The sequence below is a fragment of the Calliphora vicina genome, chromosome 1 (genome assembly GCF_958450345.1).
Source record: "Calliphora vicina chromosome 1, idCalVici1.1, whole genome shotgun sequence".
NCBI classification, from domain to species: domain Eukaryota; kingdom Metazoa; phylum Arthropoda; class Insecta; order Diptera; family Calliphoridae; genus Calliphora; species Calliphora vicina.
Window position 1 is genome coordinate 55,410,031 of NC_088780.1, and position 27,127 is coordinate 55,437,157.

General features: G+C 30.4%; 1 protein-coding gene across 1 annotated transcript; it reads right to left on the reverse strand.

The window, feature by feature from the left end:
* Positions 1–26,649, reverse strand: htl (heartless). The gene is made up of 2 exons (XM_065514177.1): positions 26,262–26,649; positions 1–3,638 (listed from the first exon to the last, which is right to left on the reverse strand). The coding sequence occupies exon 2, from the start codon at positions 2,366–2,368 to the stop codon at positions 143–145; it is 2,226 nt and encodes a 741-aa protein (XP_065370249.1). The 5' UTR covers positions 2,369–3,638; positions 26,262–26,649; the 3' UTR covers positions 1–142.
* Positions 26,650–27,127: the final 478 nt, after the last annotated feature.

Below are 27,127 nucleotides of genomic sequence, written 5' to 3' on the forward strand. Positions count from 1 at the left end.
GTTTAATAAATTATATTTTAGTTAACAAATTTTCACTATTTACACTCTTCAATCTAATTAACGATATACAAACAACCATAAAATAAGAAATTTATCCTTAAATTTTACTATATATGTACTTCAAACCTACTATAGTATCTCGTTACTTATAATGATAACGCAGCGATTCCTCATCAGAATCCTCTTCATCACTGGAAGAGGGCGGCGTTTCTAGATTCGCCACCGCCACATCTAGATAATCTTCATTCGTTAGCAGTAGTTTATCTAAATTCTCTACAATTTCGGTAAATGTGGGCCTAGCAGTGCCATCGAAATGCCAACATTGACGCATCAACATATAAATATTGAGCGAACATTTGGCGGGCTTCTCCATGCGCTGGCCAGACATTAGATAACTGTATAATTCTTCGGCGGACATAATGGTGGGATAGGGCTGGGCACCAAATGTCATTATTTCCCACAGCAATATGCCATACGACCAGACATCACTTTGTGAATCATAGAATTTCTCTTGCAGCGATTCGGGAGCCATCCATTTGATGGGCAGGCGGCCGTTGGTATTTTTGCGATAATAGTCGGTGTCTTGTATGTCGCGAGCCAAGCCAAAGTCGGCAATTTTCATGACATAGTCATCGGATACCAAAACATTGCGGGCCGCCAAATCGCGATGTATGCAACGACGTGAAGCCAAATATTCCATGCCTCTTGCAATTTGAAAGGCAAAGGAGATTAAATGTTTTTCGGTGAGATGATGTTGGGGAGAGGTTAGATTGCCCTCCTTATCGTATTCCTTGCCGGGTCGGTTTTTATTCAGAAAGTCCTTGAGATTGCCATGGGGAGCAAATTCCACTATAACATATAGTGGACCACTTTGGGAGCAACAGCCCAGTAGATTGATGATGTTAATGTGTTTGCCTATAATCTTCATTACCTCCATTTCACGCACCAAACTGGCAATGTCATCATCGGTATGGCCCTCTTTAACCATTTTGACAGCCACTATGGCATTATTTACCTCGGCCATTACCACCCGACCAAAGGCTCCTTCACCCAAAGTGGCTCCCAAAATAAGCTGATTACGTGGTATTTCCCAATGCGAATCCAAAGGAAACTCATATTCATTAAAGGGCACCGGCTCTGAATTGGAACTTTGCAAGACTGTGGTACGCTGCTTTTCAATTTTCACCACTGGCATTATCATGGCATCCATGGAACCCGAAGAATCACCACTGGCTGGCTTGTATACTATAACCTTTTTCGTCCATTGATGCACCGTTTCTATGCGCTGCTTGAGCAGCTTTTCATGCTTCATTTTACGCCACACATAGTAAATGAAAATAGCCAACAGCAACAGCATTAGTATAATAACAGTGGCCACTACCACTTCCCACAATGTTTGTGATCTTATCACTTTGGTGACTTTGGTTTCACTGGGATCTTTTACCCGAAGATAAGCACTTTTTAGAGATTTACCCAGACCATTTATTTCCATGCAAGTGTACCAACCCTCCTGTTCTTTGGTAACATTTTCAAATTTCAAAACATCTTGCACATCCTGCAGCACCGAGCTATTGGTTGAACAGCCATGTGTCGAGTTACATGGTGTAAAGGTCCAACTTTTCGAACTAAAGAGATCGGATAAGTATTTACATTCCATAACGCCGCTCTCATTTATGAATAATGTCAGATTGGCTGGTGATATGAGACTAATGGGTTTGTGATTGACACGATCACTGATGTGTAGACTGGTGGTGTGATTTATGCAGCCATAGGGATTGCAAACTTTGCAGGTGTACAGTCCAGAATCAGTGGGCACCAGGTCTTCCATTAGAATAGACCATTTTGGTTTTCTTATTTTACCCACATTACGTGCAATCTTAGTGCCATTTACCAGCCATGTTATGTTGGGTTCAGGTTTGCCTATGGCTGGGCATGAAAGTTGTATGAAACTGCCCGAGGGTTTGGAATAAATGTTGCGTAAATTTTTGGGATTTTTAAATTTGGGTAATTTATCAGATAGCTGCTGCTGTTGTTGATAATTGTCCTCTTCCTCATCAGCCTCGTCATTACGATCACGTTCCTGAGCTCTCTCCTCATCGGCTTCAGTTTCGTCAAATTGATCTGGTGACTGGCTGGCATTTGTACTGCCTGCATTTACCGCTCCGCCACTGCGTTTTCTTACTTCCACTTGAGAGGTGTAGCCATAGTCGTAATCATTTGTTTCCGAGGGCGAAAATCGTCTAGCCATGGCTGTTACTGGAGTCGTTACCATCACTGTGATGTACATTAATGAGACGGCCAATATTAAAAAGTAATTAATGCATCCTAAAGGATTTTTATGTCTTGAACTTTGCGATCTTAACACCATGATGTTTGTTTACAAAATGAATACAACAGTCGCTGATGTCTGTGGCAACAGGCCTTTTTCCAAAACAAATTTCACTCACTCAGTGAACGTTTTTGCTCTTTTCTTATTCCTTGCGCTCTCTTTCGGTGTGTTTGTGTCTCTCAATTTTTATTGAGTCAAAAAACAAATTAAGTGGGTTTGTTTAAGGGTTTTTTGGTTGTGCCTCTTTTAATGACAACATGGTATTTTTGTTGCTGCATTCATTTATGACACATGTGTTGCAAGTATGTTGCTTTAAGTTTCACTTTTCATTTAATGATCCTCAAAATAAAACTGTTTCTTTATTTTTTTCTATTACTTTTTTGGGTTGCTGATGATGTTTTTGTTGTAGTTGTGTCGTGTTGCGGTGTGTTGTACCGGAAATCCACTTAAAAGCAAAAAAGATTGAAAATCCACCCAAATCTAAAATGCACTGGGCACAAGGAGAAACTCAAATGATGCGCCTCTTTTGCTGTTCAGATGAATCTGAAAGAAAATTTCAAACTTTATTTGTAGCTGAAAGTCTCTATTGTTGCAGTTGTTGTTGCTGTTTGATTTGATTTGATAGTCTAATGATCTGTAGCAACATGTGTTTCTTTTGGGGTACAAATCTAAAAATATACAATTTGTGTGAGTGAGTTTGTGTATCTTTGCTGTTTTTGTATATTCAAATTTCTATTTTAAATGTTTGATGTTAAAATCATTAAAATCCATAAATGTTTGTGTCTCATTTGCCGCCTTGTTGTACGATCGATCTCCTGCTTAAAAATCCCAGTGATGATTGATGTGGCAAGCGGAAAGAATTTCTGTGATTATAATGATACAAATGATACTTTGGGCGGGTGATGATGTTATTACAAGATAATGATCACCTTTAGTTTCACTTTAAAGGTAAATATTTTGTTTGTTTTTCTTCTTTATGGCAACGGAAATGTTACTATTTCTGTTTGCTTGAAGATCTTTAAAATGTGATATTTATTTATGCGTTTTAATTAGGTTCTGTGTCATTTTTAGCATAATATCTTCATCAATCTTCATCATTTTTCACCGTAATACTCTGGTGCATAGAAAATAGAGTTTTCTTATCTCTAGGCGCTGATAAATTTATTAGTCCACATTTTTCTTCTTTTGTTTTTAAATTTTAAAGGTGTTAGTTTATGTTGTCTTCTCCCCGTAATAATTTCCGATGTTTATTCGTTTGTATGCAGTTTGTGTGATTTATATCGACTGTGTCGTTTGTCCAATTTCAAATCTGTAAAAAGAGGGAAAACAAAGAAATATTTATTAATGCATTTTAATATAAATTTCGAAATTCTTAAAATTCTATATTAAGGTAAACATACATATGAATTTTTCATCTTCTTTGGAGTATATGCTAGTTTATGATATTTATGTCATGTTTGGTTGTAAATTTCTTTAATTATTTAAAAAGAATTCTTTAATTTCCTATTAATGTTGTTGTTTAATCGACTGGATAAGTATTTCTATAACACCTTCCATCATTTCATAATTACAATTATATTTATGTTCTAAACCAGTGGCCGGCATGGAGAACATGAAATATGGATTATAATAACATATTATGTACTCTCTTTTTTTGTTTATTTTTAGATAATTTTTATGAATTTGGTAAATACTGGTCTTGTGTACAAGTAAATATCCAATCATGTTCGGCCTCTTGTAGCTATAAGTGCCGACCACTGTTCTAAATCAAATATGTTTTAATTTATAATTTTGGACTTAATATAGAATAACTAAAAAAGGCTTGTGAGAAGTTTTGGCATAAAGCTTTAATAAACAAGATAAAATGCCTACTGCCTTCTAGTACACAAGATAAAGTGCGGCGATTATGTAACAAGCGATTATGCGATAAATTTTGGTGTACCTTAGAGAATTGTTCTAGGACCAACCTCAGGCGCGAATCCAGAGGGGGTGAAATAGGAAATCCCCCCCCCCAAAACCGAAAATTTTTTATATAAAAAAGGAATAAGAAGAAAAATGTAGAAAATTTTAATTCCCCCCCCCAAATGGTTGACCAGGATCCGCGCCTGACCAACCCTTTACCTATTATACACCTCTGATTTACCCGATTCAGAAGAATTAACCATTTCCAGCTTTGCAGTTGACACTGCAATTCTTAGTTCTCATGCGGACTTAAATGTAGCATCTAGAAACCTAGATTCTTAATTCTGGAGAATACAAGTGAATGAAATCAAAAGTAAGCACATAACGTTTTCACTTAGGATAGGAAGTTGTCCACCAGTGACTCAGTCTGATCACGTTACATACCTTGTTGTTCACTTAGATATACACTTTACTTGGCGTCGCACAGAGGGTTGAAATGTACCAAAAGTGGCGATTAATTCAAAAGCTGAACTTTATCTGTCAAAGTCATGTTTGGTAACACTAATTGCTAAAAGTACAGTTGTGAGTAACTTACTTTATTGGCAGTGAGTGGTAAAAGTCAAATAATTTTTACAAATTTTGCGAGCTGTGATTAAAATTGAAAATTGTGCTATTTCGAGAGCTTATATTATTTGTTAAGTCTGTTAAAAGTAGAAATATTAAAATGGAACCATTAATTTCAGGAATATGAGAATATAAATAAATTTTTTTTGTTGAGATAAATGTTTTGCAAATATTTTTTATGTTTTTTTTTTAAGTGCTCCATTATTGGGTTTTTTCGATATATAGAATAAGTTTAAAAAAGTTCAGGGCGAGATCGGGTAAATTTCATTAAATGCTCTTAAAATATGACATTTTAGCTATATATTCCAAAAAAATAGTGCGGGTTTATTGAGGTTTTTTACTTATTTAAATTATAGTGAAAGAACTTCTGTTGCTAAAAAACATATGCTGAAACAAAACAGGTTAAAAAAATTTTTCTTTAATTTTTTTTTAAAATTACGTTTTTATGTATTTATGATTATTCATTACTAAAAAATTATAATATTCTCTTTTGTGACTTTTTTGAAAAAATTTGTGTTTTTATAAAATTTTGTTAAAAATAAAAATTAGATTTTAAATTGAATTTATACTAATATAAATACATATGTATAATAAATTTATTCATTATTTTATCGTCTTCGATTCCAAAGTTATAGTATAAATTGTGAACTAATGTCTTTTTTTCAAAAAACAATAATGCGCTTAACGGGTTAAATTTTTTTTTTAACCTTATTTTTCTAAAATTATGTGTTTTTATGGATTTATGATTATTCATTACTAAAAAATTATAATATTCTCTTTTGCGACTTTTATGAAAACATTTGTACTTTTATAAAATTTTTTTAAAACAAATTTTAGATTTTTAATTAAGTTTGTACTAATATAAATACATATAATAAATTTATTATTTTTTTAATAGCACATTAAGTATGCTTTAATTTCCAATTTTATTAATTAATTTATCGCTTTCCATTCCAAAGTTATAGTATAAATTGTGAGCTAAGATATTTTTTTCCAAAAAACAAAACAAAACAATTTTTTTTAACTTTTTTTTTTCTAAGATGCTGTGTTTTTATGTGCTTATAATAACTAATCAATAAAAAAATATAATATTTTAAAACTACGACACTGTGCGTCGGCTCATGGAAGCCAATCGGCTCCACAAGAAACTAAAAGCTTCTAATTTACACTGGCTGATCAACCATTAATCCAAATTAAGCCTTTACTACAAAGTCATTCTGTATAACGCAGTCTGAAAACCAATTTCGACATACGGAATCCAATTATGGGGAATAGAAAGCAATACCGGTACGACATTGATCGGCCATTTCTAACCTAAAATATATACAAATGTCAAGTTTTAAACAATTCTTGAGGGCTTTTTATGTACTAGTAAGTGATTTGCAGAAGTAGTGCACAACCCTCTGTGAAGCAATAGTTCTACAACGAGCCCATAAATTATTTTATTTTTTTTTAAGATAATGAAAATCATAAAATCTATCCATCATTCTTGGAGATGGGGCTGAATAATAGATTCGCTTCTAAAAAAAGATTTAAGTCGGGCTATAATGATTTTCATGATTTTCTCTGTAAAAGGTCTCCAATTTCATGGCATAATGAGTCAGAAGTGATTTTATAAATTTGTTTAAATATATTAATTCTAACATAAACGTTATTGAAAAATAGTGAGTAGCATTGCAATATAAATGCAAAAATTGCTTATCATAACTTGAATGATCTATAAACAAAAAGAACAATATAAAATATATTTCTTCCTGCTACAAGCTTGTACATTAAAGTTTATTAGAAAACAAATTGTTGTCTATAGTTTGTATATTTTAAATATGGTTTTCACTCCTCCATTTACAGAATTTCCTTGAAATTTCCATTTAAAAGTAAAAATAACACTCGTACTTGAAAAGATTTATGGGTTTTTTGGGTTTTGTTGTGTTATTATTACAATACTTAGTTTCAAATAGCCACTCAAATGTTCATAAATGTATTTTGAAGTCAGGTAGATTTTGTATTTGTAGCACGAGGTCTTGGCTCAAGTGTCTGTCTCGTTTTTCATTGATAAATGCTTTTTAAGTGTTTCTTAAATATGAACTGGAGTTCTTTAAATAAAAAAGTGTTTCAGCTTAAGACTGCTGGAGTTATTCTAATTACAAATTTAAGCAAGAAGTGCGTAATGCGCTTTAAATGTAGTTAAAAATTAATTAAAAAATATATATCTGGTTTTTTTTGTTAAATTGTAAATATATTTGGCTGCTTATCAGTAAGAAATATCTAGTTGTTCACTTGTTATTGTTCCACTGAGTCTAGTTTTTTGAGTTTCAATTACATCTCAACAAAATGATCGAGCTCCTTTTCACTTAAATAATATTAGCAAAAGTCTATATAAAATATAGCAACACTATGGAAAATTGAATTCTACTTTGGGTTGGCAAGTAAGTACATACATATTAGGGATGCCAATCCCGAAATCCCGATCCCGAAAATCCCGGGATTTTTCGGGATCGGGATTTCCCGAATGCCGGGATTTGTGAAAAAGAATCCCGGGATTTTTCGGGATTAACAAATCCCGAAATATTATGAGATTTTTGATATTTTAGGAAGATTTTTGAAGCACCCAAAATACTTAGAAAGCTAAATTTCAGCATATTTATAATACTAATCTCGCTTCAAATCCAAACGCAGCCAGATTTTTTCATTTGAATCAGGGAGCAGCATGTCTCCCTTGCATTGACGAAATTTATGTTCAAGTTATTTTCTGAAGGGGACTAGGGGAAAATATAGTCCGATTTCCGCAGTACTCTACAGTATAATTTCAGAGTACTTACAACTTATTTTGTGCAAAATTTTATAAGGATTGCCGCATAATCAAGATATTTATGACTGCTCAAACAATACTCCGGGGGACAATTGTGTGGAGCTAGGGGAAATCATGGACCATTTATTTTAATTTAATGCATTAGTTTTTGATTTGTTATATTTTTACTTAAATATATTAATGAAATCAATAGTTTTTATTGTTGAATTTGATGTTTTTGACGTTTAACTAAAATCCCGAAGTCCCGAAAAATCCCGGGGTCCCGAAAAATCCCGGGATCCCGGGATTTACATTTCTAAAATCCCGAATCCCGGGATTTGTAAAACCCAGTCCCGTTTGGCATCCCTAATACATATAATCAGTATAATTTGGAGAACATCATTTCAATTTAAATATTCAACAAATTTTGCATCACTTAAGAACACGCGTTATTTTGAAAACATATTCAAAACGCTAAAACACAAAAATTATTTACAAAATTGCCATGAATTGCAAAAAATTTGCAAAAATATACGAAAGAAATTGAAACAAGTATAAAATAATGCATGTACGTTAGAGTGACAGCCGATTTTTTTTTTTTAGATTTCAAAGAGTGCCGGGTGGAATATTGTGACACTAGGCCTAAATGTTAAGTGCTGAAAATTTGAGCCAAATCGGGCAACGATTTCTGGACGCGCATCGAGGTCAAAGTTCAGATATATGCAAAATTGTACTGTTAATATGGAATAAATAGGTGAAACTCGTTAGCTTTCTGCATTGTTTTCTAGAAATATGTAGATTTATTTATATTAATGAATATTACATTAAAAAAAAGTTTTGGAAATTAACCCTGTATCTCCTTTGGTTCAAAATGACCCAAAAACTGTATTATCGCCAAAATTAGAGAAAAATGCAAATTTTTCAGTTTTTGAAAAAAATTTGCTACTAAATAAATACTTTTGCAATTGAATGCAAAAGAATCGAAATATGTACGTAATTATCGCTGTAATGAGACAAAATTTTATTAAAAAATGTTAAAGTTATTACAAATTCGCCAGACCATTACCGTGTTTCAGACCACTTGAACAAAAAATTTATAAAAAAAATTTAGATATTTCGAGAAAAATTAAAATAAAAGCTAATTTTTACTTAAAATATGTCCATATTTACTTGTATATGAGTTTTTGTCTTCGTAGGATACCGTTAACCTATTCGCAGGTATGGCAAAAAAAAATAATTTTTTTTAACGGCTGTTTCAAAACTCTATTTTCAATTTTTTAAAAATTTTGTTAAACAAATATCAGATTTTTTCGATCATCACATTGGGGTTTATTGACATCAAAATAGGGAATAAAAATATGAAAAAATTATGTCAATACCTCTTACCGTTTTTCCGTACCTGCGATTTAAATTTTGCGTTTTTCAAGAAAAACTATTTTTTTGTCCATATTTAGGCGAATGAGTCCAATTTCCTTACTGTTATAAAATTTAAGTAAAACCTATTCACAATATTATAGTCCTCGTAATTTTAAATATGTTCTGAAAGTTTTACTAAAATCGGAAAACGATAACCTTTGAATCGTGAAGGTCAAAGGTAAAATTTTTCAATATTTGGAATTTCTAATGAAAAGATAGCGAAATGTTACATATTTTTGGGCCGATTTTCATGAAACTTGAGGAAAATATAACATGAAGTCCAGAATTTAAAATAACAGCACAAAAATGGAAATTAACCCTTAGCAGCACTTGGGGTCCAAATTATTCTCAACTTTTAAAATCAAGAAAAACACAACCATTTTGACCCCAAGTCCTCTTAAAGGTTAAAATTCATTTTTGCACTGTTGTTCTAAATGCTAGACCCCAATATATATTTTCCTCAAGTTTCATGAAAATCGGCCCAAAAATATGTAACATTTCGCTATCTTTTCATTAGAAATTCCAAATATTGAAAAATTTGGCCTTTGACCTTCACGATTCAAAGGTTATCGTTTTCCGATTTTAGTAAAACTTTCAGAACATATTTAAAATTACAAGGACTATAATATTATGAATAGGTTTTACTTAAAATTTATAACAGTAAGGAAATTGGACTCATTCGCCTAAATATGGACAAAAAATTAGTTTTTCTTGAAAAACGCAAAATTTCAATCGCAGGTACGGAAAAACGGTAAGAGGTATTGACATAATTTTTTCATATTTTTATTCCCTATTTTGATCTCAATAAACCCCAATGTGATGATCGAAAAAATCTGAAATTTGTTTAACAAAATTTTTAAAAATTTGAAAATGGAGTTTTGAAACAGCCGTTAAAAAAAATTATTTTTTTTGGCCATACCTGCGAATAGGTTAACGGTATCCAACGAAGACAAAAACTCATATACAAGTAAATATGGACATATTTTAAGTAAAAATGAGCTTTTATTTTAATTTTTCTCGAAATATCTAAATTTTTTTTCTAAATTTTTTGTTCAAGTGGTCTGAAACACGGTAATGGTCTGGCGAATTTGTAATAACTTTAACATTTTTTAATAAAATTTGGTCATTTATATCTCATTACAGCGATAATTACGTACATATTTCGATTCTTTTGCATTCAATTGTAAAAGTATTTATTTAGTAGCAAATTTTTTTCAAAAACTGAAAAATTTGCATTTTTCTCTAATTTTGGCGATAATACAGTTTTTGGGTCATTTTGAACCAAAGGAGATACAGGGTTAATTTCCAAAACTTTTTTTAATGTAATATTCATTAATATAAATAAATCTACATATTTCTAGAAAACAATGCAGAAAGTTAACGAGTTTCACCTATTTATTCCATATTAACAGTAAAATTTTGCATATATCTGAACTTTGATCTCGATGCGCGTCCTGAAATCGTTGCCCGATTTGGCTCAAATTTTCAGCACTTAACATTTAGGCCTAGTGTCACAATATTCCACCCGGCACTCTTCAAAATTTTAACAAAAATTTTTTTCCATACAACTGATTGTCACTCTAATGTACGTACAATAAAACAATATTTTATTTTTTATTTTTAATTTTAAAATAAATAAATGAATGTACTTGTTGGCTACTGATTTTATTGATGATTTCTATAGAAAGCCTCTTGCTCTCTATCTTTGCTCTCTACCGTAACTAAAGTCAATGATGACGATCACAATCACAATAATAACAATGATGATGATGATGTGATTGCTGATGATCATGATGGCATAGATGGTGTACACTTCCGGCGTGTTATAGAAGTTTAAACATAAATCCATTTGTATGTAGTCAATTCATTCATTCATCCATTTTTTCATTCATCTCTAAGTGCCTCAAAACATACATATTTTAACATTTTTATACATAAAAATACGTTCTTGTTTTCTATTTCGTATTATCACTACGATACAAATATTTAAATAATACTTGCAGTATATATAAAGTACAACAGTAGCCAAATTGACCGTAAAAAATTATAAAATTATTTTTATTAAATGTTCTTTTTTTTCATTAGAAAAAAAAAATATTTTTAATGTGATGATTTATAATAAAAATGTAATTTAATTCTTAAAATTGTTGTTAATTAGTATTAAACAAATATATTTTTAAGCACGTACTTGTTCAAAAATTACATTTTGTTTGTAGTCTAACATAGTTTTTAAGTAAATTATTTAACCCTCAAACGAAAAATAGGGCTTTTTGACAAATGTCAGATAGATAGAGAGAAGTAGACATTTCCTGGGTTCGGTCATAGATATGAATGCAATTACAAAGTAAGAACTTTAAAAACATTTTGTAAAAGTATTTGGTATTCTTGAAAACTTTAGAACTTGAGGTTAAATATGAAGCAGTCCTTGCTGCAACTAAACTGATGGTAGTGGGAAAGTGGCTGACAAAGGATCATGCAACCAGACACCGAAGGACAAGAAATATCCTAGCAGAGGGTAATATTACCACTGGAATATGTAACAGAAATCAAACATAATTTATGAAAATAAACTGCATCACTTAATATCAGCTGTAGAAGAATGGGATACAGTAACGAGCGTAATAAATAACCTAGGAACCGATTTATAGAAAGATGGTTAAAAAATATGTGATCTAAGCCCAAATATAGGTAAATACTAGGGTATTCAATTAATCGGGTTTCTGGTTTAATCGGTTAATCGAGCAAATAATTAATCGAGGTTTAGATTTAATCGGTTAATAATCGGTTAATTTGAAATTATTCGATTAACCGAATAATTTATATTTTCATTTCAAATTGAAAATACAACAACGAATTTTGTATACAAAAACATAAAAAATGGCAAATAAGGTATTTGAGATCATTTTTGTAAACATATCGCCTATTTGCTGCAACAACGTCATTACTCAAAATCCGTGTTTATTGAACTGAGTAATAAAAAATATGCGCTGTTCTATAATCTTTCATATAGTTTTATCAGTTTTCAAAAAAAAAAAATATTTTTTGTGTGAGGGTGTTTTTTTGTTGTAAAAATTGTAAAAATTCATGTTTTCTCGTATATTTGATAAGTAAAAATTTGGGTTAAATACAGGTTAGAAAGATATTAAAATCTCCTATTTAAATTTCTGAAATCACATGACTTGTTGAAAATTTATTTAAGAAATAGTAAAATGTCATAAAATATTCAAAGATGTTTTTCTCGAAACGACTTTTTTTGAATTATGACGTTGTTGCAGCAAATGAGCGATGTGTGAGTTTTTATAGTTTTAGTGAGATCTTCTGAAATAATTTTTTATAAAAAGAATATAATTTAAACGATTTTTTTCTTCAGATTTTATAAAACTTTTCTTGGAAAAAACTCTCTCGCTGATTGTATATTTTGAAGAAATCAAGAATATTCCTTTTTGGATATTGATTAATTTAATAGTTTCGTTCAGTTATGATAAAAGACTCATTTCAAAAAAAAAAGTTTCGTCTATACATGTAAATACAAACAAAGTTTCAAATACATGTAAATTAAATATGTCAGTTGTTATACATACTCACTAAGTCCCGGTCCACACTGTGAAACATTTGCTGCAAAACATTTGAGTTTGTTGATGAAAGGGGAAAGAGGAATGAAAAGGGAACTTTGTTTCATGTACATGAAGTTTTTGTTGAGCATGTCATCCACATTTATTCGTTCGTATTCGTACTGTACAGAAATGTCAAAAACTGAAAAGCAAAAACTTCACTGTGTGGACACGAATGCAGTTTCAAAAGAGAATTTAAAAATGTTTTGCAGCAAATGTTTCACAGTGTGGACCGGGACTAAACATGTTTATTGGATGTTCAAAAAATATCTAATTTTAATTTGAAATTTGTATTTGAATTGAAATGGAAAAATAAATACAAAAAAAAATTTAAAGTGCAAAAAAAAAGGAATTTCGGTTAATCGACACAAATTAATCGGTTTATTTGTTATTTGAAAATCGGCAATTTCAAATTATTCGAACAGTTAACCGTCCAAAATTAATCGGTTAACCGATTAACGGTTAATCGATTGAATACCCTAGTAAATACTTTCGTCTATCAGACCATAACACTGTTTTCCTGGCTAAGATCAAGAAGATTACGGCGGGTATTAAATGGTTGAAGAGAATTGATAATAAAAATCCAACTCCTATTTTTACATACAGTCAAGCGCTTATTAAAACCCTAAGTAACGATAAAAAATGTTTTACAATGTATGAATGTAATAAACTCATAGATATTATAATTGCAAACATCTTGAGATAGCGGAAGCGAGAAGGCGGATAGGCTATCCAGGATTGAATCAAGTATGAATACCGTCAATCGGGAAAATAATAAACTCTTCCCGAGGTATAAGGATGAGCTAAATGATTCGCGAAGAACGAACATGTCAGAGACTGGCATAATTCTATGGTCGGTTGGACGGCCAATATTCTTTGGGTGAAACCTAAGTAAAACAAAAGTGGTTGTGAACCTGAATAGGGCTACAGGTCAGAAGACTAGTCAATGTGTTAAATGTATACAGAGTTGAAGCTCATCTAGAACGTATCAGCCTACCCGGTAATACAAAAATATGTCCCCAAGAATTAGTTTTTTACATCTTTTCCTCTATGGAGTTAACATTAAATCGTTAGTTGAACAATTAAAAGCAAAAGAACTTAAATTTAAAATAATTAATAAAAGTAATTTAAAAAGTAAACTTTACTTGAAAGATGTTTCGGCACATTCTGAGATGATGCTATTACTTAGAGAAAATAATATTGAGTCATATTCGTTTACTGCTTCGGAATTAAGACGTCAATCCTTAGAACTACTTTATTATGATACGAATGTTTCAGACATTGAAACTGAATGGAATAAATTGGTACCTGATACAGTTCAATCAGTCTCTAAATTCACAACAGTTTTTTCCAAAAAAAAATAATTTAGAAACAGGACTTTTTTTAATTACTCTTTGATTTGAGTAATGATTTGACTAGTATTCGCTTTATTTTAAATCAGGTAATAACATGGGAAAAACAAAAAAAAGAATCAAAAAGTTGTACAATGTTATAGATGCCAGAATTGGGGTCACATGTTAAAACTTCTTTGCGCAAAGAACTGGCTGGTTCACATTCAAATACAAATTGTGTGGGTTATGGAAACCCCTTAAGGATAATCTTTAAACAATTTGTGAAATGGAACTCTCCCTTGTATCTGAATTATCATAAATGAATTAGCCTCAGATAAAAGCTGACAAAATGATATCGATTACGCCGACGACATATGCCAGATGTCACATACGTTGTCAGGTGATCAACCAAAACTTATCAAAAACAGTAAGTGTATATATAACAAAGCTAATGAAATATTTATTTAGATAAAGTGTTATAGCTACTCCGTTACCCTTAATGACGTAAATTGCAGAAATCGACAAATTATGTTATCTAGCATGAATGAATTTCGAATGTAATTTTCTGGGCAGCCGTAATATGGAACGATCGAGATCAACTGAGAACGATATACTCAACTTGATATTAATATAAAACAGCAGTTTAAAAAAAAAAAAAAATTATACTTTATTAGAGCTAAAATTTTAATGTTGTATGAACAATTACAATATAACCGAAAATCGGGTTTGCTTATATCTTGATCATTTATGGACCGATTTGTATTCTTTCAACACAAATAATTCAGAAAGTATTCACAAATTCACGATATGGTGTTTGCCGATTGGATATCACATGACTCAATGGTTTTAATTTTGAATGAGTGCTGCGTTTGCTCACAATCGGAATTACTTCTTCATCTTGGTTATTTAGTTGTCTAACTAATCGAGTCCATTCTGTCAAAAAGCACGACCTTATAAAAAAAAACAGACCAAGGTATGGCAAAATTTTAAATTTTCAAATGCCTATAACTCGGAAATTATAAGAGATAAAACCTAGCAGAGCGCTTTCCAAAAATATAAAAATCTTTGAAATTGGATGGGAAACAAAATAATGGCATATGTTTAAAAAGTTTACATGTCGAAGGTACCCTACTTTGAGCTCCCAAAGCGCCGCTCAATTTGTAGGGCTCATTTTAATAACTTAAGCTCGAATACTCCTTGGTAACGCCCGCGTCAAATTTTATCCCGATCGGACCAGCCGTTTAGAAATGCCAGATTTATTTCCAAAAAACATTTGATTCTGCCCCACTGTGGAATTGGAGTCATTACTCCATGAAAATTGTTGTGAAACTCAACAACTACTTGCATCAGTATTCATCCAAAAGCAGGAAAATTGGGTACCATACAAATTGAAGACTAAGGACCTTGAAAGACGATATTGCATGTCCGAAATGATGCTTAAACGCTACAAAAAAAAAAAATATTTGCACCGAATCATTACTTGCGATGAAAAATGGATCCATTACGATAACCAGAATCTTAATAGATCGTTTATGAAGCCAGGCCAACCTGCCGAACCGATACTAAAGCCAAATATCCAAGGCGCTAAGGTAATTCTCTGTATTTGGTGGGAGCAACATACTATCTATTATGAGCTGATGAAATCTGGCCAGACCATCACAAGGAACCTGTTAAAAACTGTTTAGAAAGAAGTGGTTTGGCATACTATTTCGATCGAACCAGAACGCTCTCTCTCTGGAATACGCTTCACTTTGGAACATAGTATCCAACATTGGCTAGATTCGTTCGTGGCCTCAAAAGATGAGCAGTTCTTTTGGATCGGATTCCATATGTTGCCAGAAAGATGGGAAAAGGTCATCGCTAACAATGGCCTATACTATGAATAAATTTATATTGTACAAATGTTTCAAAATAAAACCTAAAAATTAGAAAAAATCCGCATTTTTAAGTCATACACCCAATAGTTCGAAAGTCTTGTTTTTTCTCATCCATTACCTTATTAAAAATCAAAAATTGTATATCTTGAGGTACAAAACATTTAATTTGATATATGTATGTTTATCTCACTCGCATCCCACTAAGCGGCTAAAACACTCTTAAAGGAATGGAAAAATGGCCCATTTTGGAAAAATAGTTCGATTTTGCAAAAAAGGTCAAAAATTTTATGTCTTAAGTTACAAAATATTTATTTTGATAGATATCCCACTCGTATCCCACTAAGCAACCAAAAAGGTCTTCAAGGAAAATACCTAAGCTTTCTTTTGGACAAAAAAATATATAAACAAGTAAGAGAGCTATATTCGGCTGTGCCGAATCTTATATACCCTTCACCAAATTATACTTAAAAATATTTTTTTTTTTAAATATTTTTATTTAAACAAAATCAAAATTTTTTTTAATGTTTTAAAATTTTTTTTTTCAAATTGTTTTTTAATTTTTTTTAAAAAGAATTTATAAAAAAAAAATTTTTTTAAGAAAAAAAATTCGGGTTAAAAAATATTTTTTTTTCCATTTTGACCCATTGTATGTCCAATTTACTATGGTCTTATATACGTCGTTGCAAAGGTCTTTGAAATATCTATCATTAGATATCCATATTGTCTATATTAATGACTTAGTAATCCAGATATAGGTCAAAAATCGAGGTTGTCCTAGTTTTTTCCTTATATCTCAGCCATTTGTGGACCGATTTTCTCGATTTTAAATAGCGACCGAGTCGGAATTTCGGAGATATTGATGTATGAATCGTGTATGTAAGTTATTTGGGGGCTTCGGAAAGTTGATTTCAACACACAGACGAACAGACGGACATGGCTATATCGATTCCGCTATCTATAACGATCCAGAATATATATACTTTATGGGGTCGCAAATGAAAAATGTGGAAATTACAAACGGAATGACAAACTTATATATACCCTTGCCACTCATGGTGAAGGGTATAAAAAGGGGGTCCATTTTGAAAAAAAAAAATCAACAAAATTTGATTTTGCAAAAAAAAGTAAAAAATTGTATGATTTGAGTTACAAAACATTTATTTTGATAGATATCGATCGAACACGCATCCTACTAAGCGACCAAATAGGTCTTCAAGTAAAATATCTAAGCTTTATTTTAAGATTTCGGAAAAAAAATAATAACATTTTTTTTAAATATTTTTTTTTCGAAAGATGGAAGAAATACCTATCTAAATTATTTGGGACACATCTAAGCTTTATTTTAAAAAGAAAAAATGGTCCATTTTGAAAAAAAATCTAAAAGTTTTTGATTTCAGAAAAAAATATTAATTTTTTTTAATATTTTTTTCGAAAGATTGAAGTAATAGCTATCTGAATTATTCGGGACACATTATGCTAAGAACAATAAGTTACATGGATGAGAAAAAACACATGTTTGACCAAAATGTTAAATTTTGACCCCCTCTAACTCAGACAGTTCTTAACCGATCTTGTAGAAAAATTGTGTCTGAATTACTATCCAACAGGTCTAACCTTTGTGATCGGAAGATATCGATTTTAAAAGTTAACATGAAATCCCCCATATATGAATTAATGAAAAACCCGCAAAGGATTTCTTTTGAATTTTTTAACTTTTAATTTTCATAAAATTTAGATTTTCAGAATTTTTTCTTGTCAGTCATTTTTATTTCTTAGTGTGTTTTATTCAAGCGAAACAGTTTTATTCAGTTTCCATTTATACGCTTTCTCTCTCTATTGAGTCTGTCGCAAAATGTGTCCATTTATTTTCGTCATACCCTGTACCATATGAGATATTTCATTCACAAATAAATATTTATAATTTATTTACTAAAAATTCTATATTTTTGTTAAAAATGAAACAGGCAAGATACATACATATTTGTAGTGTATCTTCTAAGAAATTGATTTATAATACATAACAAAAACATTCTTCTTTCGGGCAGTGGAAATACAAAAATATCAGAAATATTTGTAGATAGAAACTTTGAAAGAAAAATAACAAAAAGTATATACTTATCTATATAGTATATTCGATTTAAGAGAGTGAATGAATAACTTTTAAATTTTTTCAAAATCTACTCGTACTGATGGTATTTTTTGTATAAACAATTCATCATCATTGTTTGGGGGCATCGAGTACAAAAAGTTAAAAAAAGCAAAGAAAAATCACTCATTAATAATTTAAACAAGTTGTAGTCGATTGTATCTTCTTAATTTTTTATATTTTTGTTTGTATTTCGGATACATTTTTGTTTATTTGTATCTTTAACATTTTATTTTATTTCCTTCCTTATGGTGTTTATCAGTTTAAATGTTTTTTTCTTCGATATTTTCAATTGCAAATTTTCAAGAAAATTTTATTTCATTTAAATGGTAGAAGTGAGTGTGGTTGTTGGTGCTGCATGGTCAAATTAAAATTTATTATTTTTATTATTTATTTTGGTTTTTGTTGTGGCATTTTCAGGATAATTTCAACTTAATAGTTTGCAAAATGTTTCTTTTCATTGCATTTGTATCTTGTGGATTTGTAGTGTGTGTGTTTTATTGTATTTTTTTATTTTTGGTTAATTGAACAACAGCAGTTTGTATAATTTTATTTTTTAACTTGACATTAATTAAAAATGTCGCACAGATTTCCGGCTTTACTTGTTGTGTATCTGTTTGTCTGAGAGTTTTTCAGTTATTAAATCATTTAATAAAAAAATTACTGTGATTTAAGGAATTTTTATTCTTAAGTACGAGTATTGTTTTGTTTAGGAGAAGAATTACTTTAGCATGCCAATGACATTTTAAGCGTTTTTAAATCGTTTAAAAAAAATAAAAGTTAATTTTATTCATTGTACTAGAGAGCAGTTTTATTTAGTTGATAATGAATTTTACAGGCTTTTTAAATCAGATCAAGAAATATTTTTAAATTTAGAATAAAAAATTATTCGATCAATAATTGTCGAATAATCAAATTCTCGAATACGTTTTTTTCTAGTTAAAAAAAAAATATATATTTTATATAAATACAAATTTATATATATGGGGGATTTCATGTCATTGAACCAAATTTTGAAACCGATGATTTCCGATCGGTATGAAATTTACACTAATGTTAGTCCTATTGGATAAAACAAAAAAATAGTTCTACCTATGTCCGCTATAGACTCTGAAACTATCCAACCATTGATCTCCAAACCGGTTTTATTTGAACGGCAATTTTGTGAAGATTTTCGGATTTGACGTCTTCGATTTTAATGAAATTTACCACACATATTATGGTTCCAAGAGGTTCCTCAAATCAAAAACTACTCAAAGACCAGCATAATTTTTGACTCCGTTTTAAAGGCAAAGTTATTGTCCTTAAAATGATGTGAATAAAATTGTTTACTTCCAAAAGGTTAAAGGTCAATTTTCGAAGTATATATAAAATATCAAAGTTCCCGGTGCTAAAAATTAATAAGAACATGGTGTGAGGACAATTAGTTCAGGAGTTATAAAGAAACACGCCGGGTATCCGCTAGTATTCAATAATATACGATGATATTTAATCGCATCACGTGAGAACGGCTGGAGTGATTTTGATGTAAAGAAAAAAAATTCAAAAATTCCTGGTAAAACTCGAAAATTTTAAGTTTTTAATATATTGTCTTCTTTTCACTTCTCGTCTTTCTTAATAAGAGACACTTTTTGGAGAAACTTGAAGAACTAACAACATTTCGATATTAATTGTATTAATTAATTTTTTTTAAATCCTCTCAAATTTTTTATTTTACTACGAACGTAGTAGCGAAGCGCACCGGTTCAAGCTAGTTTTAAATAAAATGTATTATATACTGAAAATGTTAAGCTGTACACTGTACTGTAGGGTGAGTCGAAAAACAAGTAATCCAGTCCCCCTCTACAATTAAAAATTAGGTGAAGACGATTTTAGAAATGTGAAAATTATTTCTTTGCCAAGCCCCAAAATACCGTCCTTTTGGTTTTTTATATACTGCGTCGTCATTTAATGCTCGATAATTATATTTCGCAAGTCGTTGTTTATGTTTTAATAACAGCTACATTTCTCTCAGTAATTATTTTTGAATCGGATATCAAATTGAAGAAGTCACATCAGGTATTTCGGATCCTTCCCCCCTTATGTACCTTCTATATAAATAGGACCGATAACACTAGTTTACAAGGTTTTTGCTCATGAATTGAAACATATGGGGATTTATGTATTTAGGTCTTCCAACTTCGGAAAAAATATTTTAAAAAATCCTGGACGTCAAACTTTTGAGATATTTCTTAAAAACGAAACATATAAAAATGTACATTAAATTAGGACAAAAAAATTAAAAGTGAAGTGTTTTGGTCTTTTGTTTATAATTATTTTCATTTGTCTCCCTCGCGAGACTCCAACAGAAGGCTCCTAGCATATTCTGATTCCAAAAACCTTGATAATTAACATCGAAAAACTTCAAATCTTGATGGGAATGCTCTCCATGTTCGTCACTCATGTGTCCGAGGTTTTCCGGGATAAAATCCACATGAGAATGTAAATAGTGAATTTTGAGGGACATATTTACGCCCATCAGTTCAAAATTATGTAATAAATTCGCAACAATATCTCTGTAATTTTGACTTTTATTATTCCCCAAATATTCTTGAACAACAGGTTTAAAAGAATTCCATGCTGCTTTTTCAACATCGGTTAATAGACACTCAAATTTGGTATCACCCAAAATTTTTCTTATTTGAGGACACACAAATATCCCATCTTTTAATTTAGCCAAAGAAAGACTCGGGAACACACTGCATAAATATTGAAATGCTGGTTTTGTCTTATCTAAAGCTTTTACGAAATTTTTTAAAGTAAATAAGCATTTTGCAGTGTTTGTGTTATAGGAAAACCTCGATTTGACTGAATAATTTTTCCGCAAATAAAACAAAAATGGTCTGGGTTTATTTTACATTTTCTATAAGACATTTTAAAATAGTTTTTACTTTAGAGTTTTGTACTTAATAGCAATTTATTAACGTTTATCTACAGGAAAGATGTCCTTTTAAACAGTATTTATTTTTTTCTCGTTAATTTTTGTTGGAATTTGTCAAAATAATACAACTCTGAAAGTATCTGGTAGCTTCCCCAGAGTGTTGAGTACCCAAAAACGATGTAAATACTTAAATACCACAATTAGGTACACTACAGTATGCATTAGTAGTACTCAGGGCAGGTGAAAAATAAAAACCCATATATCTCAACATTTTGACGTATAGGTGGGAAACAAAAAATGTTCAATTAACTAGCGTCCGTAGCTCTTCTCAAAAATATAAGTTTCATTCCATGAGCAAACAAAAATGTTTGATTAATGATTAAACTAGTGTAATCTTAAACGAAACAATAGGCTACTTTTTATTTTGAAATTTCAAGTGCGCGTGGCACTTCCCATACAAAGCTAATAGTTATTATTGAATATCTGGTGAACTATAATTGTTAAAGCCGCAAAACTTCGTGGAATTTACTTGGTACAATTGTGCGCATCTTGGTTGAAAATGATCGGAATTCGATAAATGGGCGTGGTAACACCCATTGTAACATGATTGTAAAAGTCTTCAAACTTTACATGCTTCAATTTCCTATCAGTGCATGAAGTTTAACTAAAAATGGGTTGTATCAGGACATGGGGTGATTCTTCTCCCATACAAAGTAAATATATTTTTCTAGATATCTTTTAAGCAGTTTGACTAAAAATAGGCTGGATCGAAACTTTCCACTGTAAAAAACATACAATATTGTAGCGGAGCGAAAGTCTTAAGAAAAGTATCAAGATTTTTTAAAATCGCAGGATATTTTTTGTACTTCAAATGGCATGACATGCAATTAAACACAAACAAAAAAATACCAGTATTAAAATACTTTCACATTATTTGTTTTATTACGATAGGGGCAGCGAAGCGTTCAATATAATTTGGCACTTAAGCTATTTTGCCTTAAGATTGAAGCTAATCGGTTTAAACGAAAAGTTTAGGATATTTGTTAAATTTTGATTGATCAGAGGTCAAATATAGGGGCCATCCCTGAACATCCCTTTAGTTCTATATATACTAGGGTATTCAATTAATAGGGTTTCTGGTTTAATCGGTTATTCGAGCAAATAATTAATCGGGGTTTAGATTTATTCGGTTAATAATCGGTTAATTTAAAATTATTCGATTAACAGAATAATTTATATTTTAATTTTAAATTGAAAATTCAACAACGAATTTTGTGTACAAATACATAAAAAACAAACAAAACATAACAATTCAACCAAAAAATAATAGCAACTATGGTATTTGCGATCCTTTTTGTATATCCATGTGAGTTTTTTTTAGGTTTTTATTGAAATCTTCTGAAAAAATCTTTTAAAAAACCAATATTATTTAAATGTTTTCCTTTTAAACTATTTTTTTCTTTAGATTTAATAAAAATTGACTTGGAAAAAACTCTCTCGCTGATGTATTGTTGGGGAAATCGAAATCGTGATAAAGAATATCCAATATCTTAGTTCTTTTTTTAGTTATACCATTGGAGTCCTTTTTGGATTGTTTTAGATATTGAATACGTTTAATAGTTTCGTTAAGTTCGGATAAAAAAACTCTTTTCCAAAAAAATTTCTTCTATACATGTAAATATAAACAAAGTTTCAAATACATGTAAATTAAACATAGAAACTGTTCTATACTCACTAAACATGTTTCTGGAATGTTCGAAAAAATATGTAATATGTAATATGTAATTTTAATTTGAAATTTGTTTTTAATTGAAACGGAAAAATAAATACAAAACAAGTAAGAGTACTATATTCTATATTGTTAATTATCCTCCACCTAAATATGATGGTATAACAACTGAAATAATATAACAATTGTTAGAAAGACTAGTTTACGCGGAAGATATTTTATTTGAAATGTACAAACAATTGTATTTAACTCAGCAATTTAAAATTTAAATTCCTATTAGAACGTATGAAATTTAGCAATTTATTGTATACATAATAATTAGTTAATAGGTTTGGATCAACATTTTTCTCCGTTAACCTCAAGTGAATATTTGGTCAAATTTCAAAATATTTGGTTGTGGGACTTATATGGGACCTATGACCTATTATGATTTGATTGTCATGAAATATATTAACGTGATTTTTATGGACTTATATGGGTGCTGTGGCCAATTATGTACCGATATTCACAAAATTCAGTATTATGATTTTTGAATACAAATTACTGATCTGTGTACTATTTTGGTTCAATATATGGAAGCTATGACCTATTATGGTCCTAAGTATTTAAGGGTTATTTTTATAGAATTTCATATAAAAAACGCTATTAACAAAAGTGGACCTTATATGGGAGCTATGCCGAATTATGGACCAATATTTAAAAAATCTTGTAGCTCGATTCTTGGATACAAATTACTGATCGGTGTAAAATTTTGGTTCAGTACAGTTTTTTTTTTGATATTTGTGCAGGTTAATGTGTTTTCCTGAAGTTGTTCTTATATGGAGGCTATGACCAATAATGGGCCTACCATCATAAAATTTGGTACATCGATTTTTGTATATATTGAATAAATTTGTTTCGAATTTCAATCTGATAACTATAGTTGTAACAAATTTATGAGGATTTTAGTGACTTTCGTGAGTGGACCTTATGATTAAATATGGAGCTATGGTTAAATATGGACCGATATTCAAAAAACTCAGAAGTGTGACTACTGGATACAAATTACTGATCTGTGCGTTATTTCATTTTGATATCGATATGTTTTAAATATTTTTTAAGGTTAATATCTTTTTCGGAATTGGCCTTATAGGGGAGCTATGATCAATTATCGGCCAATCTGCATAAAATTTAGTACAGTGATTTCTATGTATATGAGTATTATTTTTGTCGAATTTTAGCATGATATAGATATTTATAAGAGATTTATGAGTACTTAACTGATTTTCGGAAGTGGACCTTATATGGGAGCTATGGTCAAATATGGACCGATATTCACATAAATTATAGATCTATGTAAACTTTTGTTTTGATATTGATATTTTTTAGATATTTATGTAGGTAAATGTTTTTTTTGGAAGTGGTCCTTATATAGGAGCTATAACCAATTATTGGCCGATCTTCATAGAATTAGGTACAGCGATTTTGGTATACATATATGGGGACTATTTATGACGAATTTCAACTTAATAGCAATATTTATAAGACATTTATGCTTATTTAAGTGATTTTCGGAAATGATCTTTATATGGGGGCTACGGTCAAATATGGGCCGATCCACAAAAAATTTGGGGTTGTAATTTTCTTAAGCACGAAACTTATTTTTGAATTTTGTGTGGATACTGCAATTTTGTAGGCATTTACAGACCCTATAACCAAGAAATTTGAATGGGGGTTAGGAGAAATCATGGAACGATTATTATAATTTTAGCCAGAGTTAGTCCCTTTAACATAAAAATAACGTGTGCACAATTTTATGGTATTATCTGCAAAACATTTGCACAAATAACGAAAACTATGTTAAAATAATCAAGTTTTTTTTTAGATTGTCTCACATTTAGGTTCATAACTCCGGTTCCACTGAACCGATTTTGCAGATTTTCAATACCGAACTGCTTATGAGAACAATAAAAAGTTTTTTTGCAAGTCTACCAATTTTGTTTGCATATTTTGGACGTGAGCGTGTTTTACACAGACAGACGGACATGGCTCAATCGACTTAGAATTTCATAAGGATCAATAATATATATACTTTGTTGGGTCTCAGATGAATATTTCTCAATGTTACACACGGAATGACAAACTTATATGTATATACCCTCATTTAGCACTTATGGTGGTGGAGGGTATAAAAATATGTATGTTAAAGTGCAAAAAAAAGGAATTTCGGTTAATCGACACAAATTAATCGTTGTTAATCGAAAATCGGTAATTTTAAATTATTCGAACAGTTAGCCGCCCAGAATTAATCGGTTAACCGATTAACATTTAATCGATTGAATACCCTAATATATACTCTTAACAGAACCATTATTCCCAAATATACGAAAAACCGCATGTAGACTATAATTATGTTTGTGCACATAACAACTGTCTAAAACAAAAAATGAACTCCTTATTCATCTGTAGGGGCGGATTTATATGCAAATTTCAAATAATTTATATTTTCGAATTATTCGACTTTATTTACCGCATGTTATACTTTGTAAAACCAAACAAATAACCGACGAAATTGATTCCAATTGATTTGGAGATAAAGTATTTTCTTTTATCAACCAATTGTATTAATAATAAAAATTTAGATATTTTTCGTGGTCTCCAAAATGTCTGCATTTTAATAATATGTTATATCTGGTAATACTGAGATAATATCTGACTGGATTGCTGACCATATAAACCTTGAGCGCAATTTTAAAAATATTTTGATAAGATTTGAGATTTCTTTATGCTCATGGATGAAGCCTATTCATTATTTCAGCTAGTCCCCATCAAATGTCATCCTGGAAGAGAACTTTTTTGCCATAAGTGTCTGATTTATATAGGTATACACACAAATAAGTTTTATATAAAAAAAAATCACATGTAAACTTTTTTTGCGGATCGATAAATGATTTACAACAGAAATAAGTTTGTAGTTAGAAAAATCATGTTTCTTAACTTCCTGATGATCGGTCCATGATTATTCATGGGCCCCATACAAGACTTGCTTCCAAAAATCACTCACGAAAATCAAATTATTAACATTTTTAAAAGAAACCAAATTTTCTTCTTGTACTCAGTGTAGGGTATATGGACCGGCTTGACCGGTTATACTCTCTTACTTGTTTGCTGCTGTTACAATTATTTAAAAACCGTTACAATACACTGTTTACATCTGTTTAAAATAACCTTATAAAATTTGAATTTGAAAACAAAGAAACCATTGTTCAATTGATGTTTTCGGGGTGAGGCGCAGTTACAAAAAATCATTATTAATATCAAAGATTTCAGTTACAAAAATTCAAATCATTTCTTACATATTTTTGTTAAATGATTGATATAAATCTGTTGGCACTTGGTAAAAATTACTTTTTCATACATTTTTTCAAAGAAATTTTACTAATATTTGAGTTTGAGTTTTCTTTGGTTTTCATTATTTTATTGTATTATCCAAATATTAGTTTTCAGAATATTAATTTATTTACGATACGCTTTGTTTATAATTTTCATTTTTAATTTATTTAAAATTTGTTATTATTTACGCTTAATTTTTTGTTTGTGTTTCTATACCTTTTAATTGTATTTGAAAATTTCCATATAATTTCAATAAAAATCACTGATTCACACACACAAGAACACTCTCAGAAAGCCAACCAAATCCAGATGGGGAAAATCTTTTACGTTTTTTTCACAAAATTGTATTTTTACTCTTTTTTCGGGCTTTCAAAAATAGAAAAACTCTCTCGTTATTTTGTTTGTTTATTTAATTAAACAAATTGAGTATTAACAATTTTCTATTGGAATTTTCTTTTTTTTTAAATAAAATATCAACACTATGTTACACGTTACAGAACAAATATCGCGTTGTTAATTTGCGCAGAGTAAAATAGAAACTGTTTCAAATTGATCATTTATAGCGGCCTCCTACTCAAAACGGCGAGATGTTTTAGAACATCGACCATATTTCACATCCCAATATGAAATTGTGAGATACGCATCTTTTATATTTGAATTTATAACACTCTTGTGCTCAATTGTAATGAAATAACAAAAAAAAAACGAACTAAATACAATAAAGATCCGACAACCAGCAGCATTTGCTCACGATGCGAGTCGAAATAAACATAAACGAATGTATGAAAACATATGGATGGACGGACGGACGGAACACAAACAATTTTAAAGTAGAACAAAACATCAGGGAAATTCTGACAAAAAAAGAACTGTAATAATTTCACTCAACAACTAAACTGTAAAAAAATAACGGCAAAAAGTCATACAAATTCTCATTCAATCATTTTCATGTATTCACTCATTCTCACTCTATCATTCAGTTATTACTCACTTGATCTCGGTCTCTTATTGTATGCAATAATAAATATAATTTTTGTTATTTATTTTTGCCCGCATCTCTTTAATTTCATTTGTATAGGGAG